The sequence below is a fragment of the Dreissena polymorpha genome, chromosome 4 (genome assembly GCF_020536995.1).
Source record: "Dreissena polymorpha isolate Duluth1 chromosome 4, UMN_Dpol_1.0, whole genome shotgun sequence".
NCBI lineage: Eukaryota > Metazoa > Mollusca > Bivalvia > Myida > Dreissenidae > Dreissena > Dreissena polymorpha.
Genome location: NC_068358.1, coordinates 84,709,191 through 84,726,562, shown reverse-complemented (window position 1 = coordinate 84,726,562; position 17,372 = coordinate 84,709,191). Strand labels below are relative to the sequence as shown.

Below are 17,372 nucleotides of genomic sequence, written 5' to 3'. Positions count from 1 at the left end.
CAGACAGACCAACAGACAGACCAACAGACAGACAGGGCAAAAACAATATGTCCCCCACTACTATAGTGGGGGACATAAAAATAAACAAGGCTATTGTCAAGCAATATGGTCCCCTACCGGCTCCACCATTGTCAGAAATTCCACCATAATCAGAAAAAAAAAATTTGGTTGCCACAGCACAATTTTTGACGTAGGAACAAAATGAAATGACGTGCATAATGTCCATATTTCCATCTATCCATGTTTCATGAAAAAATATTAAGAACTTTTTTAAAGTTATCGCAGGATCCAGAAAAGTGTGACGGACTGACTGACAGACAGACTGACAGACAGATGGAGTGCAAACCATAAGTCCCCTCCGGTGAAACCGGTAGGGGACAAAAATAAAATAAAAATCCCTACCTACCGACCCTGTTTTTTTTCCAAGGAGACCAAAAACGGACCTATTTTTTATTTTGGCCTAACCTTCAACTTACTCAATATGTTTCCAGTATTGCCGCTATAATTTCTTTATTGAAATGTACACAATTTTTTAACAGTGAATCAAACAATAAATCAAAGTTTTCGTCCAATGGGTGAATCCTGTTTATAGTTTTATTTCTTCATTCTGTATTTGCATCATGCAAAAATGGATCTTATGCCACATGCCGCCAGCATTGCACCAGACAAGTTGACTATCTAAAAGTCTGGTCAGGAGCTACATTGTCATCTAATGAGACCACACAATCTTCATAGCTAGCAGGGGTGCTCCTGACCAGACTGCAGGATTGCACACGCTGGTCTGGTTTAACGCTGGCCGCATATGGTATATGGCCCACTATCGCATGACACATGTCATATAGCACATCTTATACTTCAATATTCATTGCATAAATACACTGGAAGATGGATCCCCTAAGAACTTACCTATGATGTATGGTGTTGGTGATTGGAGCAGATCTGACAGTCCCAGGGGACACAGTGGAATATAGGGGCACTGCCACTGCAGGGGGAATATCAGCTGAAACCATAGCAACACAATCACTAACAGGAAATAAGAACAAAAGTAATGCGTAATTCATGTGACAATTTATTGCATAAGCTTGTAAAAATCTAAATAAAGCAGAAATGGATGAGTTTATTCACTTAGTGATACATTTTTGTTTTCTTTTTTTAAAGTCAAAAAGTTTTTAATTAAGTAACTTTATATTTATGATGTACATGAACCTGTTAAAATACATGCCATAAACTGTATCAGTAATAGGACAAACACAAAATTATACTTGATAAAACTCAAGAATATATGTATTAACATTCAATGACGTTTTACCCAAAACTCTAAGCCAGAGGTGGCAAACTTTCATTGAAATGAAGCTTACAAATATTGAGTAAAGTCAGAAAGCGCCCACTCTGCAAACCCTGCATTATACGTACACATGAATGTGTTTTTGCAAAACAAGGAAGTTAAAAAAAAATTACTCCAAATAGTCTACTTAGTTTTTCCAAAATTGCAGTCAAGGAAGTTTGAAAACTTAACAAAAATGCTTTCAACATTTGGAAGTGAGGACAGTCCTAACAAACTGGTTGTTTTAAAGTGCAGAGTAAAACCCTTGATTAAAGTAATAAAACAAAGTTAACATTAAGTTCAGAAAACTCTATATGGGGTAAAAGCATGTATGCAATAGCTAAACATAGTATTGATAAATGATACTGCATTGTACTTGTTAATGTCATGTGATGCTATCAAAACTTCCAAGTACTTTGTGCAAAACAAAAACACTATATGGGGTAAAAGCATGTATGCAAAGGCTAAACATAGAGTATTGAAAAAAGATATTTCAAGTGCATTTGTTCTTCGTGCAAAACCAAAACCAGAGGCCAGGAAGTTCAAACTTCCAGTTTTCAAAAGCTTATAAAGCCTTGCAACTGATTCAGCCAAGCCCCTGTCCATTGCCTAGCTAGGGTCACTGGTACGTTACCGTAGATACGGCCTCAGCTACGCTGGTGAGCACGGCAGGCCGGAGGGAGTGGATGAGGATCTTGTGTTCATGGAGCACATACAGCAGGATGGTCATGCAGTTCTCAGGGCCCAGGTCCTTTAACATCAGCAGGAACGAGGCTCCACTGGAGGAGTCAAACACAGAACAGTATTGGACCCGCTTCATGCCAAAATGGGCATACATGCCATTAGGAAAAGCAAACCTCCAGACAGGCATGTGCACTTGCCAAATATTGTCAACAACTATTATAGAACTACACTACACTGGAGCTACCCAAGACCATGGCATTTGACACATTTTAACATGATGCAGTCCATAGTTTTACCCCAGGATATTGTATAAAAGGTAGTGCGATGGGCTATAATTCCAATGGTGGCCTCTTTTTGCAATACTGAACATTCAGATTAATGTAAAATATTTAATATAAAAGCTATTATATGATAAAATTTGAATATGAAGCAACCTTGTACCTTGGTCATTTGATGTACACAAAGCTGCTGCTAAGGGAGTGTTTCTACCTGCCAGAAGGCATCATCAGCCCAGTAAATTACAACCTCCGAACTAGTTTTATAATATAAAACACTGATTCCTTCTACAACAATAATTTTTGTTGTATATGTTTAGTATTTACATTTCCCCAAGTATTAAACCTCAGTCACACCACTAATTGAAGTGATAAAAAAGCCCACTTTTATTTCAGTAGACTCTGCCACAAGCTCTGGTTTAAGGAATATAAGCCTGCTAGCTCAGTTGGTAGAGCCCTGGACCACCAATCAACGGACCATGAGTTCATTTCCAGCCTGGCCACATCTTGTGTGATGATTGGTCATGAACTACTTTCTACAAGTACTTATCAACTCACGTCTGAGGAAGGGGCGAGTCTTCTGGCATGGAGAGGCATATAGAGTCCTGATTGAGCTGCACAAGGATACGTGGTCGCTGGGGCGAGGGGTAGGGAACATCGTACATGAAGTGGGAGATGTGCCTACAAGTTGTACAGAACGGCTTTAAGTATGTATTAGTCTGTTATTCCCAATATGTTACTGTCTGCAATGAAACACTTAAAATCACTCAACAACATCACAGGATCGAATCTGAAACTTTAAATAAAACAGTGGTTCATGTATTTCAAAAAGCTGTTGTATAGTGCACTAAAATATCAGGTTGCCGTGGTGTAATGGATACAGAGGGCCAGATAAAATGCGTATTTGCGTAAAATACGCATGAAAAAAAGCAAATACGCATGACTTAAAATTTTGTTAAGTAAAAAAACTCCTGGCTAAATACGGATTACGCATCATGTGCAATTTCAATGCGTATTAGCCGTTTATACATGCATATAAATTCATGTAAACATGACTGGTTCCCGTCATTGTGTCCACACCGGTAAAAACGTAGTGACATGACCCAATCTCCACGCAGAGTTGTCGTTCCTTGCTCTCACATACACCTCTGCGAAACGCTCAGCATGCCATATTGCCCAGAAACTAGGTAAAACCGAACAATCGCATTCTAAGTATATTTGATTTGGACTTTTTTAGGATCAGAGGCGTAAAATAATGAAATAGGAATTTTAAATTTACGATACATCGTGCACAAACTTGCGAGTTTTAATGCAACTCTTTGGAACTATTTTATTGCCCTTTTACGCAGATCGAATCATTCCAAGGACTTCACAAATGGAAACAATTGAACATAATTTTTATTGAGTGACGTTAGGCATTTCTTCGACGTATGTATGTACGTAGGTTTGTTAACATAAAAAAAACATATCAATTTTATAATGATGAATTAAGACTGATATAAGATATTATGGTATGAGATGTTTTTTTTTAATAAAGTGAATGTAATGTAACCGTCATGCAAGAGATTGTTTAGTATACTGTAACCTCCATGATGAACGCTTGGAATGATCATCACATGAATTAGTCGCTTTCATAAAAATAGTCCGTTCTGAGCCCATCACAGAGGTGAATGTAATGTAACCGTCGTGCAAGAGATTGGACATGACCATCTATGTATATAATGTGGTCCCTGACCTAATTTACTCCTCAGTCAGAACGGTATCATTTTATTTTGGCCCACGATAAAGGCCGATGTTGACACAACGGGCTCCCCGCTGCATTGATGAGAATCAATACATGTATACGCTTATGGTGAAAACCTTTGACATCACATTCGATAAAAACCCAAATCGCCCAACTTTAAGCATTTAATTTTTGCTATCAGTACATCTCTATGGAAAAACCTTTTTCCTTCAAGCGCTTTTTAAATGGCAGCCGAAATACACATATTATAAACAAGTTTTGTGGGCCAAGCTTAGAAGATTTTGATCGTGGCTGTACAGTGTGTGCTAAACATTGGCTTGCCAAATCGGATTTTGATTTTTACTCGTCAATTAAAAATTTCATGAGTGAAATACCCCTTGACTGAAAAAATTATCTGGAGCTCTGAATGGATATGGTGTCCGCCTAGCGACTGGGAGGTCACGGGTTCGATCCCCACTGTGGGAGCGTTCTTTAAATCTCCCCCATAGACACCAAGTACTGGCTCTAGGCCCAGACAACGGACTCGAGAGCGTTTCAAATAAGCCTTAGGCTTACAATGCAATCGAGCTAAAATAAATAGGTTTAAACTAAAAACTAAAATATATATTTTATATTCTTCCTTATTTTATACCATTTAACTAAAAAATAATAATCTAAGAACTAAATTCAGAAAAGCAATAATCTATTAAAACATTTAATTTTACATATTAATGAATACAATTCAATTAAATATATTAAATAAAATTCAATCGACATCAACCACAAAGCCCCCAGTATTACCGTTCAATAGGCACGATATGAGAGCTAGTGATGGAGACCCTGTGCAGGTAAGACAGCAGCTTGCGGAAGGGGTCGAAGAACGGCCAGTGAGACAGCAAGCAGATGGACTTGTTGGAGTGCACAGTCTTCCTGATGCGGTACTGCTCCCGAATGTTCTTGTTCTTGACCCCGAGGTTGCGCATCTGGAAGTCGGACAGCTTGTCTTCCGGGTACTCCTCGTAGAAAGTGATGGCTGCACCATACACCTGTGAACACAACACAGGCTTGATTGGTAAGTGAGATTCATTTCAAGCAGTATTGTTAGATTTTTCTCTCCTCATGGGCAAAGGCTTTAAAATTCTTTGGACAGATTTTCCTTCTATAGGCCAAGAATAAAGACAACGCATGTATATAATTAACTACTGACAATTTCTTTATGGTTTATTGGACAAAATAAGGATGCAAATAAGATAAAAAAGATAACTGTGTACCAAAGCATGTCAGCATAAATTTACTCTACCACTGGTACAGCGCCTATTCTAAAATAAACCCAGTGTCAAGTGTAAAGCTGACCCATTTGCAAAAGAATGTTTACCGTAAAACGTTGTGTATAACGCGCATTTATGTATAACGCGCATCTACTTTTTAAAGCTAAAAAATCGGGAAAAAAGTTTTTGAAGCAAAAAAATCGGGGGAAAAATTCCGTACCGCAGGCTAACTGAAAATCGTTATATTTACATTGCCGATCTTACTTATTCTTTTATTGCTTCAATTATAAATTATTTTTAAGACGATAACGATTCAACTAGTTGGTGTTTTTTTTAATCATATTATGCGTAAAAATAAATGTTTGGATTTAAATGAATTATGCATGAAATGCACACTTTCCAAGAGGATACCATCAAGGTTTTCATCATATGTCTCCGAAGTAACTGTCCACGATTTTATCGTGGAGTACACATAACGGATGGATTAGTTATAACTAAGAAACTGACATTATTGATTGGTATTGTCACCTGGTTATTCATGCATGACTAATTCACAACCGCGCGTTTTATTTACAATGCCGATATCATGCGTTCTTTTCGAGTGTCTAAAATTGACAGGAGACTTTAACGACTCAAACTTCTCAACACCATCACGACATTACCGGCGATAAACAAACAATGGAGTTGTGAAGCCGTTTGCCGGTTCGCATGTTTTGATAATAGCCCAGCTACACAAAACTTGACAGGTAACGCAAATTGCTCAATAATCACATCCTCAATCTTGACAAGACGTATGAAAACGTGTAAACAAACACAGCATCAATTTTATTAACACATTTGAAAAGCAAGAAAAATAATCTTAAATATATCGGGAAATACCTTGCCGACATACTATTGTAAATCGACAAGTGCCCCCAAATAAATTGTGTAACCCTAGTACAGTAGGGTATAATATTGTGGGAAAAGTAAACAATAACATTTAAATAAAAATGGCCTCCTCGTTTTTCATTCTCTTCTTCAAATTTATTTGATTTCAATGCTCTGTACGTACCTGAAAAAGATAGAAAATATATATGTTAACTTTATAATGTTTGTTCATCTTATTCAGATCGTCAATATAACACTATTATTAACATAGTTACAGTTAAAACACCGGAAAACAGAATGATGCGAATTACCGCTACTGGGTAACTGACAGCGAAAAAATGTCTTGGCATGGCTGAAGTTGTGCATAACGCGCATCAAGTTTTTAAAATGAAATTTTGGGGTAAAAAAGTGCGCCTTATACACAACTTTTTACGGTAGATCAGATATCAAATACAGTTTCACAGTAAACTCCTACAACACACTATACTTTATGCTAGCCACCTTATTCCAGCCGATGCCTGTCAGCACGAAAGTTGAGTAGACTGGCAGGGGGTGCTGAGACTTGGCTGACCAGCACTCCACAGTGGCCCCCATGGGCAGACAGAACATGGCTACCGACTCGGGCAGGGGGAAGTCTTCATAGTCCTCACGGGGGTATCGGTCCAGCACCGCTGGCAACCAGAAAACAAGAATATAATGTGAGCTGCGTTGTAGGAAAATGGTTCTTAAGCTGTATGCCTCCAGCCTAGCTCCAGATCAGCTTGTGCCTTTTAGCAGTCGGGAGCTACCCGGTCTTATAATGACTAAAAATGCATATGCAGGTCAAAGCAAAGAAGGCCACATGAGACCCACTTTCTTCTGATGGAGCTCACTTGGTAGTTTCATTAAGCCTTTTTGAGAGAAAACACCTTAGCCTTTGTATTTTAGGGGAGGAAGACATCGGGAACTTATTAAACAATAAAATTGTCATTTGCCTGAAATTTGTACAATAAAGAGCATTAATTACCTATCATATGCTATATAAAAATATATACATGGTCAGATTAAAAATACATTAAACAATCCAGCTGTGTTTATTTGTTCTCAAAAATTCTATCTTTTTAAAATTTGGCCTTGTAGTGAATTATTTTTCTTTAAAAATATAAGATACTGAGCACAATTAATTATATACAACATAAATTTAAAAAAAAAAAAAAACACGGAATAGGTTCAGATTGCTGTCTCGTCATTATGAATATTAGCTATTAAAAATATTTCCTTGCGTTTGATTTGCAAGCATCAGGTTTTTTATTTATTGGCTACTGAAAATGGGAAAGAGGAAACAGGGCTAAAACATGATCTTACGAGTTATACAATTGACTAATTTATTGAATATCAGTCCAGAATGGCTCCTTAACATTTATCAAACAAAAAAATGTAACTAGAGCTTGTAACAGCAGTGACAAATGTCCCCGGATGTTGCTTGTAATGTAGAAAGTTGTAGTATTCTTGTTATATAAGTTCTACCTTGAAAATGGGGTATAACTTAATTAATTAATTTTTAACATAGGATTATCTGCCTTTGATAACTTGATAATATAAGGAATAATTCTGGCAAGTTTAAATATTAAACATAGAAAAATCTACACGTTCCTCGTCTGACAGGTTTGTACACACAGACGTCCATGGTTAAACAAGTATACATCCCTCTACTTCTTACAAGGAGTATAATATTAGTGAACATTAAAAATCATTAATAAATCAAAAAAAATTTGGTGTTTATTAATTATGAACCCTCTAAGACCTGTATAGTACCTGGCTTGTATGCTAGAATATCTGTCTTGGTCATGGCTTTCTTGTAGCAGAGATAAACACTTGAACCCACCTATAAGGAAGACAAAATATGCATACATATATGAAGATGAATCTTACCCCAAACACATTGAAAATGGTCTGAAGCATTTTATTGTCAGATTCTGATATCACTTTTTAAAATCGAGACAATAGCATCTGCATAGTCAATTGTTGTTGTTGTTTTGCCATTTCAGTCATATAATGGGATCTGTCAACCAACTTGCACTTTTACTGGGTAAGCTGGTTTACTAGAACTATGTGCACATACATGTACTTATGCCAGTAGTAACTGACAACTGTCCTTCTTTCAGAGGTAGGGGGAGGGTGGCAGTAGTAAGGATTTTATGACCAAGTTAAAACTAAGCTATCCAGCCTGACCACCTGGCCACTGTTTTTTTTCTCAAACGGAGAAGTTTGTGTCTTTATAGCTCTCATTAGAGTAAATAACTTTCTTGCATGATTATTGATTCAATCATTAGTTGAAAAGTTATTACTAGAGTTCTAAAAGAGCAAAGATAAAGGATGCTTTGGACACTTTTAAAAATAAAGTTACAAGAGCAGCTTCATGCGAAAAGGTTTCTTATGCCATATGCAGCCAGCAAAGCTCCAGACAAATTCTTGCAGTCTGTTCAGGAGTAACTGTGTTGAAAAATTAGACCACACCAAATTCCATGACTTTATAGCAAATAAGAATGAATGCACAGGCTGGTCTGGACTTATGCTGTCTGCATATGGCATAAGACCCCATTTGTTTCATCATTTGGCTAAATGATTAAAGAACAATCTTTCTCTTAAATTCCCAAAAGCAAGAGTGAGGCCTGTGTGTTCACGCTCAGCCAGGTGCAACATACCATCGACCTGTTGAGGTTCTTGTGTATCTGACAGTAGGAGTGCGGCGGTCCCTCTCCCTGAAACGGTCACACAGAGGAGAGACATCAGCACAACAATTGAGACACAGAGGGAGAGAGAAGAGATAACAAGAGATGTGTTCGTCACAAACACAATGCCCCTACTACGCCGCTTTTATTATACTTTTTATTAACATTTGGCAGGTACAGATAATTTTTACAAGGGAAGTAATATTTTTTAAAGGGATATAATTGAAAATATTACTTCCCTTGTGAAAATGATCTGTACCTGCCAAATGATAAATAGAAATTATCTCCCTTTAAAGCTTGTTACTTCCCTTGATTTGTTTTTTTGACCTTTGACCTTGAAGGATGACCTTGACCTTTCACTTCTCAAAATGTGCAGCTCTATGAGAGAGACATGCATGCCAAATATCAAGTTGCTATCTTCAATATTGCAAAAGTTATGGCCTATGTTAAAGTTTTCGGACATACGAACGAACGGACAGACAGTTCCAATGCTATATGCCACCCTACCACGGGCAAAATAACAAGTAGACTGAGGGTTTAATTGGGGTTGAGTTAGATTGAATGTACAACATATACATGGCACACAAAATTGACCATGGCTGGTTTCAATTAATTTATTTATAATATTGGTTAAAAATTCTGAATTTTATTATAATTTGATTTAATGAAAAGGAGATGTATAAATATTATTTTAAGATTCAACTCAGATAGTGCCAATATAATGTCATAAGTGTTTATCACACGTTTGTGTCTGGTAAATGTTCAAAATCTAATTTCTGTCATCTTAAATTAAAAATAACTTAAGAATCCCCACAAAATGTGCCCTGGCTATGAAATACAAGAAATTCTGAATATCAGTGGGGAGCATAAAAAGGTCAGGTCAGGACAGTTAAGGCCAGATCAGGTCCATCCTTCAGCAAATATTAAAACCTCTTGTTTACAGCACAAAATAAGAACACTTGAAAGCCCAATCAGCCACCTTGTTTTCCAGTATGACACAGAGGTCTACAACGGCTAGCATGTCACTGGGGGCGTTCTCAGGGGCGCGACGGTATGTGATGTAGGTGTGCTGGTTGCTGCTGTTGTTCACGTTGGCGGGGGAGCCGTAGTATGTTTGGAGGATAACCTCACAGCCTCCCATCAGACGCTCCTTGCTCTCATACAGTACTCTGCAAGGAGATACATGCGGTCGTAAAAAAACATCAAGAGCAATCAGAGAATTTATTTTCTCACACAAGCGCAGAATTATTTCCTTGGTTTAATATTGGGCTACCTTTTCAGGAGTTGGCATAGACTATATATTTTATTTTCATACTCCTTTTTAAATGCTTACTTTTCCTAAACCAATCCAACGCTTATAATCTTCATAGTTTCTCTTTATATAAACAAGGGCTGTTTGTAAAGCATGCATGCCCCCCATATGGGCTGTCAGTTGTAGTGGCAGCCATTGTGTGAATATGTTTTTTGCCACTGTGACCTTGACCTTTGACATAGTGACCTAAAAATTAATAGGGGTCATCTGCCAGTCATGATCAATGTACCTATGGAGTTTCATGTTCCTAGGTGTAAGCATTCTTGAGTTATCATCCGGAAACCATTTTACTGTTTCCAGTCACTGTGACCTTGACCTTTGACCTAGTGACCTGAAAATCAATTGGGGTCATCTGCCAGTCATGATCAATGTGCCTATGAAGTTTCATGATCCTAGGTGTAAGCATTCTTGAGTTATCATCCGGAAACCATTTTACTGTTTCCAGTCACTGTGACCTTGACCTTTGACCTAGTGACCTGAAAATCAATTGGGGTCATCTGCCAGTCATGATCAATGTGCCTATGAAGTTTCATGATCCTAGGCGTAAGCATTCTTGAGTTATCATCCGGAAACCATTTTACTGTTTCGAGTCACTGTGACCTTGACCTTTTACCTAGTGACCTGAAAATCAATAGGGGTCATCTGCGAGTCATGATCAATGTTCCTATGAAGTTTCATGATCCTAAGTGTAAGCATTCTTGAGTTATCATACGGAAAACCTTTTTACTGTTTTGAGTCACTGTGACCTTGACCTTTTACCTAGTGACCTGAAAATCAATAGGGGTCATCTGCCAGTCATGATCAATGTACCTATGAAGTTTCATGATTCTAGGCCTAAGCATTCTTGATTTATCATCCGAAAACCATTTTACTATTTCTAGTCACTGTGACCTTGACCTTTGACCTAGTGACCTGAAAATCAATAAGGGTCATCTGCCAGTCATGATCAATGTACCTATGAAGTTTCATGATCCTAGGCGTAAGCATTCTTGAGTTATCATCCGGAAACCATTTTACTATTTCGAGTCACTGTGACCTTGACCTTTGACCTAGTGACCTGAAAATCAATAGGGGTCATCTGCCAGTCATGATCAATGTGCCTATGAAGTTTCATGATCCTAGGCGTAAGCGTTCTTGAGTTATCATCCGGAAACCATCTGGTAGACAGACGGACAGCCGGACCGACAGACCGCCGGACCGACATGTGCAAAACAATATACCCTCTCTTCTTCGAAGGGGGGCATAAAAATGAGGAAAAGCAATTTTTGCCATTTTGACATATCACTAGCATGCCAAATGACATCAGCAATTTTCTTCATTATGTTATTGTGTTATGTTAACTTATGTTACAAATACATACTTGTTTCACACTAAAGATACAAGTGACCTCACTATATCCTGCAACTACCCACCCAACATCTGTCAGCGGTGGTTTATCCCGGCTGCGTCTGTAGCAAATGTACATCTCATGCTGCAGTATGCTTCCATGGTTCAGATCTGCAGGGTACTCTGATGGTGTCTTCTCCAGGCACACATACCCGTTAGGCACCTTGTCCCCCAGTGACTTGTTTATCACTGTGATATCTGTGATAGGGTCCTGCTTGTACGTTGACTTTATGGCAGCCTCATTTGAGAACTCCTCTAGGGGCTGCGGGTTCTCTGGTAGCCCAGCAACCACAAAGTAGTCAGCCACACGCCGGTCATCCATCCTCACACCCTGCAAAACAGGGTACAAAACGAAAATTTTACAATTAAGGACTACTATGTCGTGAATAATTATTTATGTGTTTAAAAAATAACATTCAAAACTGACCATAAAACAAGATTTGATTGACAGTGTGTTTAGCCATTCAAAAGCTACATGTATACAGTAATTGTTCTGACGCACATGTCTTCTTAAAACACTTGAACACTCTTAAAAGTACAATGTACTTGACAGACTTACATGGATGTTAGAACATAGTATTAGTCTATTGTCAATTATGTTCATATTTCAATAGATCCTTAATAGTGAAATATAAAAAGAGCTTCATCAAAAATTGTTCTTAAACCTGCGCACCCTTTTGTAAGCTACATGTATTTTAAAGGGCAAACAACTCGGGACATTTGGGGTCACTGTGGATGACAGGTGTTTTGCACATTTAAACTTCATAGTCTTGTCATACTTTAACTTTCAAGTTAAATGCTATTGATATGTCAAAGTAGTTTGTTCCAAAAACAATGAACATTTTGTGCTACAGACATAAAAATAACCAATTTCAAGGGTACACAACTCAGGAACATGTGGATAATTGGGAACCAAAACAGTCTTTTCACATCAACATTTCTCAGTGACTTCAGTGATGACATGTTTTAGTTTTAATTCAATTGCTTAAGAAATGTATATGGAAATGTAGACAAGTTTTTCACTCCACATACTAATCTGTGATACTTGATGCCAAGAGATCAACAAACCACCCCACTGACTGACAAACAAACGAGTGACTTCCCTTAGACATAATTGTGTATTTCTAAAGACTCCATGTTAGACGAAGCTGAGTATAATGAAGACTGCCTTGCTTTTAACCTTTCAATAATATATTTCTGAGGGTTGTGAACTAATACCAAACCATTTCAGGGATTTTTCTGCTATCTAAAAAAGGCTGTACAAAGGACCAAATCCCAAAGCAAAAGTACCCAATCCCAAACTGAAATTGCAAACATAAATCCCGATATCCCATAAAAATAAATATCTTTTTTTAAGGAAGAATGTCAAATGATAATAATATCTCAATTTTATTTCATAAACATTAAGCAAAGCAGTGCTCCAGCTAGGCCTTAATGGAAGGGCACCCCGCCCTGCCCACTTGAGGCCCCGCCCTGCCCTTTTTATAAAAATATAAAAAATATTATTTTTTAGACATATTAAAATTATAAATCTCTTATTACATATATTTATTTATTCCTCATTGTAGAAATTTTTTGGCATGATAATGGAAATAATATATTCTAACAATTATTAATGCAATAAAAATTAATATGCAACAGGGAGCTTTCCGGATATGACTTTGCACTCGAAAGTGCCCTTTTGACAAAATACTGCGAGCTCAACAGTTTCCTTTTGACAAAATATATCCCCCATGCCTTTTTCAAATCCCAGCTGGCGCACTGACAAAGTATATAACTATTATTTATATGATTTTGTCCTGATGTTGTCAATATTTGTTGGGAAAAAAAAATGAATTTTTTTTGCAAATTTGCCATTTTATCGATTTTCAAAATACCAATTTGACCAGACTCCTTTTCCCAAAAATTGCTAGAAACACCCCTGCATTTGATAAGCTTCACGAGAGCTACCCTGTCTGTATAAATGTTGTACATTTTGTACACAGGATACAGACTACTGGAAATAGAAGACTATGTTGAGTTTTATTGCCGAATTGTTATTGTACATGTCTAATTTAAACAGGATTTCTCAGCCACTGTGCTTGCATAACAAATATTCTGCACGGTTGAGTAACCTTCAGCTGTGTTGAACTGAATGCTTTCTCAACCAGGGATTTTTCTGCCTATTTTGGGAAAAGGAGTTTGACCAAATTGGGAATCTTTTATCGACAAAATTGGTCATTTAGGGAATTTTTGCTTCGATGAAACGGCTCATTTGGGTAAAAAATTGTGAATTAATCATGCTTAAATAATTCAGTGGTTTAACAAATAAATTTGTTTTTATTTGTTATTTTGTCTTCTTTATGTAAACAGATGCAATATTGGGCATGTTCAACGTAAATTCAAGTACCGCAGTTTTGTTTTTCAGTTACAGTTACACTCTGTGATAAGAACTGAACAGTCAAAACCTTATAGCAGATATTTTTTACCAAAACAAACACTGGTTAGTCACACAAGTTATAAGACACTTCATTCTTAAAAAAAAAATATTATATTTTTGTTTTTGTATTTTTTTGGAAATTGGGAAAAAATTAATAATTTCGGTTTGGGATCGGGTCCGTTTGCTTTGGGAGTGCCTCCGTTTTCCGGAGTGGGTTATGGGAAATGGGACGGGGCCTCGTCAGAGATTTTCACTCATTTTTTTTATGTTATTTTACATTAACTTCTTCATTTCTGCACCGATTTACTTCATATTGATACTGAGCCTCTCTTATGACACTAAGGTCAATATCAACTATGCATGGCCTCATTATCAACCCTGGGGAGCCCCGGCCACATAGGCCACGCCCACCCAAAATTGCCTTTTACTATAATTTCTTCATTTCTACACCGATTCACTTCAAATTGATACTGAACCTCTTTTATTACAATACAGTCAATCTCAACTATGCATGGCGCCATTACCAACCCTGGGGAGCCCCGCCCACATAGGCCACGCCCACCAAAAATTGCCTTTTGCTATAATTTCTTCATTTCTACACTGATTTACTTCAAATTGATACTGAACATCTCTTATGACAATAAGGTCAATCTCAACTATGTATGGCCCCTTTACCAACCCTGGGGCCCCCTGCCCATAATAGGCCACACCCACCCAAAATTATCTTTTACTATAATTTCTTCATTTCTACACCGATTCACTTCTAATTGATACTGAACTTCTCTTATGACAATACGGTCAATCTCAACTATGCATGGACCCATTACCAACCATGGGGCGCCCCTGGGTCAAACATGGCGCGTGGGGATACGCGTCGGCCTCTGCCGCGTCATTTCTAGTTTATTCTAATTCTAAGTCAAAATTTACCGGTATATAATCCCAAAGAAAAGTTAAGAGCAATCAAAGCAAAATCCATGCTGAATGAAACTGTAAAAAAACATAACTTTGTAGTTTTCACTCTCAATGTCAACGTCTTCAGATTTAATGATTATGTTATCTCTCCCTTTACACCTAACAACTCCCACTCAGTTGATGATGTCTGATGTATTGCAATAAAAGCATATGTGGGATGCACTTTACTACATTAATTTATGAATTCTTTAATTCAAACAAGAGGGCCATGATGGTCCTAAAGCGCTCACCTGAGCTACATGAATACAAAGTAAACAAACAGAGGAAGACTTGAAATGGTCACATTGACCCACTCCATCTGACCCAGATTCCAACATGAACAAGATATTGTTCAATGTTGAGATAAATATTATAACATAAGTTTTATTAAGATCGAGTCAAAAATGTGGCCTCTAGAATGGTTAAAAGGTTTTTCTAAGATTAGACCTTGTGAACTTTTTCTTGGGTGACCTAGATTTCAACTCCACCTACATATACATGTATTTTTCTGATACAGATTCTGATCAAGTTGAAAGATTGCATGATAAATGTGGCTCATAGAGACACACAACTTTTTTGCTACAAAATTGACCAGAGCCTGTATTAACAAAACACTTTGTATGACTAAGAATAAAGCATATTCTTTCATTTTAAATATTAAAGGAATGCTTCAATTTAGAGTCAAACAATATTACATGGCATTTACCACCCTTTATTACACATTTCTTAACTGAGGATGTTATGTTCCTAACATAAGCACCATTGGTAGCCTGTACATATTAAATGTCATTAAGTGCTTCTTCTGGAACCCAAGTCTATTATTTATTCTCAAGTCTAAGGATGGGTTGATGAATACTTACCCTGCAAATTTATTTTGTCACACCTGTCTCAGATCAAACTCTGTCTATATGTTGTCAATATTAATATTCTGACAAAGTTGGTCAAGATTAGAATAATTAAAATTATAATAATGGCCTATGGATTAGTAATTAGCGAACACTTGACGAGGAAGACACACTTAAATATGATTACATGCCCGACTAAACTAACAACAATAGCTCACCATGAGCACAAAGTGCTCAAGTTTTTTAAAAACTAGAGTGTTAACAAGGTTTTTATATAGCCATATATAGCCATATAAGGAAAAATGCCCCGCACCCTGGTGGCCATGTTTTTCAAGCAACCGTGACCATTTTCATACATTGTACTTGTCCAAGATATCATTTAGACAAATCTTCTTACCAAACTTCATGAAGATTGGACAATAAATGTGGCCTCTAGAGTGTAAACAAGGCAAATGTTGACGCCACACTACGGACGCCGCACAACGGACAAAAGGCAATCACAAAAGCTCACCATGAGCATATTGTGCTCAGGTGAGATAACAACACTTTGAGGAGTTCTTATTTGTACATGTTAGAAGAAATAGCCATACTTCACTCAGAGTGACAAAGAATTATTTTTTTTACAATTTGACAAATTCTGTATTCTGTTAAAAAAAAATCATAGCAACAAGTTCAAGTTCTTTATCAACAAGTATCATATAAGCATGTTTAAAAAATATTAACACTCTTTACATGACACTTAACGCCCAGTTTGTACTTCATCAGACCTAATAAAACAAATGTACATGTATACAGCAAATAGAAGTAGACTTGTTATGTATTTTTTCTTCAATATTCCCATTACTGTAAGCTGACCTTTTACCAAGAAACAAGAACAGTGGAAATTATAAAACCAGATGTATAACATTAAGTCTTTGTGAACAAAACTTACTTGCTCATATGTATATGAATAAAGAAATGACAAATTGGAACTTGTAATTTACTTACCATCTGCATTGAAAGTGTATAAGAGCTGTATGACATTTGGGAATACAGTTACAAAGGGAAACTACTCATACAGTCTAACCAGGGACTTGGTGGCCACTGAAAGATTTTATCTAATTCCCAAATTGTTCAGTTTCACTCTAGGGATTGTGTTAAAACTTGCTTGGATTTACCAGGTGTAAATAACCCTTATATAACAAGGATTGAAGGTTTCAAGTGCAATGAAAAAAATTAACAAAAACAATTTTTTGAATTTTTAAGTGTTTCTGCTTCAAGTTTTGATGTATTGTTTTGTATTTTTTCTGTTCAGTAATCAGTTGTTAAACAGAATTTCTAAAACAACAGCACCATTAACACAAAGAAACTTCCTTTTTCAAGGTAAAGATTTTTCATAGTAACAGTACATTTTTTTTAAATCTGATCTGTAACTTTGAATGACAAGCTTTACCTTCCACCTAGGGACCTATTACATGTACATGTATATGCCACATATTTATAATATGCTTATAACTTCTGCAAAATATTAAAAACAAGATGTGTTTGTGAAACACAATGTCCCCCTATATGATGTTTGACATTGTAGGATGACCTTGACCTTGTGAAGGATGACCTTGACCTTTCAC

The 17,372-nt window shown here is 36.9% G+C and overlaps 1 protein-coding gene across 4 annotated transcripts in view; it reads right to left on the bottom strand.

The window, feature by feature from the left end:
• The window catches only part of LOC127879205 (DENN domain-containing protein Crag-like), a 97,558-nt gene that overhangs the window by 47,892 nt on the left and 32,294 nt on the right, over nucleotides 1-17,372 (bottom strand). For all 4 annotated transcript variants that reach the window (XM_052425907.1, XM_052425906.1, XM_052425909.1 and 1 more), the window contains exons 3-11: nucleotides 11,577-11,881; nucleotides 9,832-10,021; nucleotides 8,826-8,882; nucleotides 7,936-8,005; nucleotides 6,643-6,812; nucleotides 4,808-5,052; nucleotides 2,842-2,964; nucleotides 1,959-2,103; nucleotides 907-1,000 (exon numbers count right to left, since the gene is read on the bottom strand). In XM_052425907.1, coding sequence (XP_052281867.1) covers nucleotides 907-1,000; nucleotides 1,959-2,103; nucleotides 2,842-2,964; nucleotides 4,808-5,052; nucleotides 6,643-6,812; nucleotides 7,936-8,005; nucleotides 8,826-8,882; nucleotides 9,832-10,021; nucleotides 11,577-11,872 — 1,390 coding nt within the window. In that variant the 5' untranslated portion in view covers nucleotides 11,873-11,881. The remainder of the gene's footprint in view (nucleotides 1-906; nucleotides 1,001-1,958; nucleotides 2,104-2,841; nucleotides 2,965-4,807; nucleotides 5,053-6,642; nucleotides 6,813-7,935; nucleotides 8,006-8,825; nucleotides 8,883-9,831; nucleotides 10,022-11,576; nucleotides 11,882-17,372) is intronic.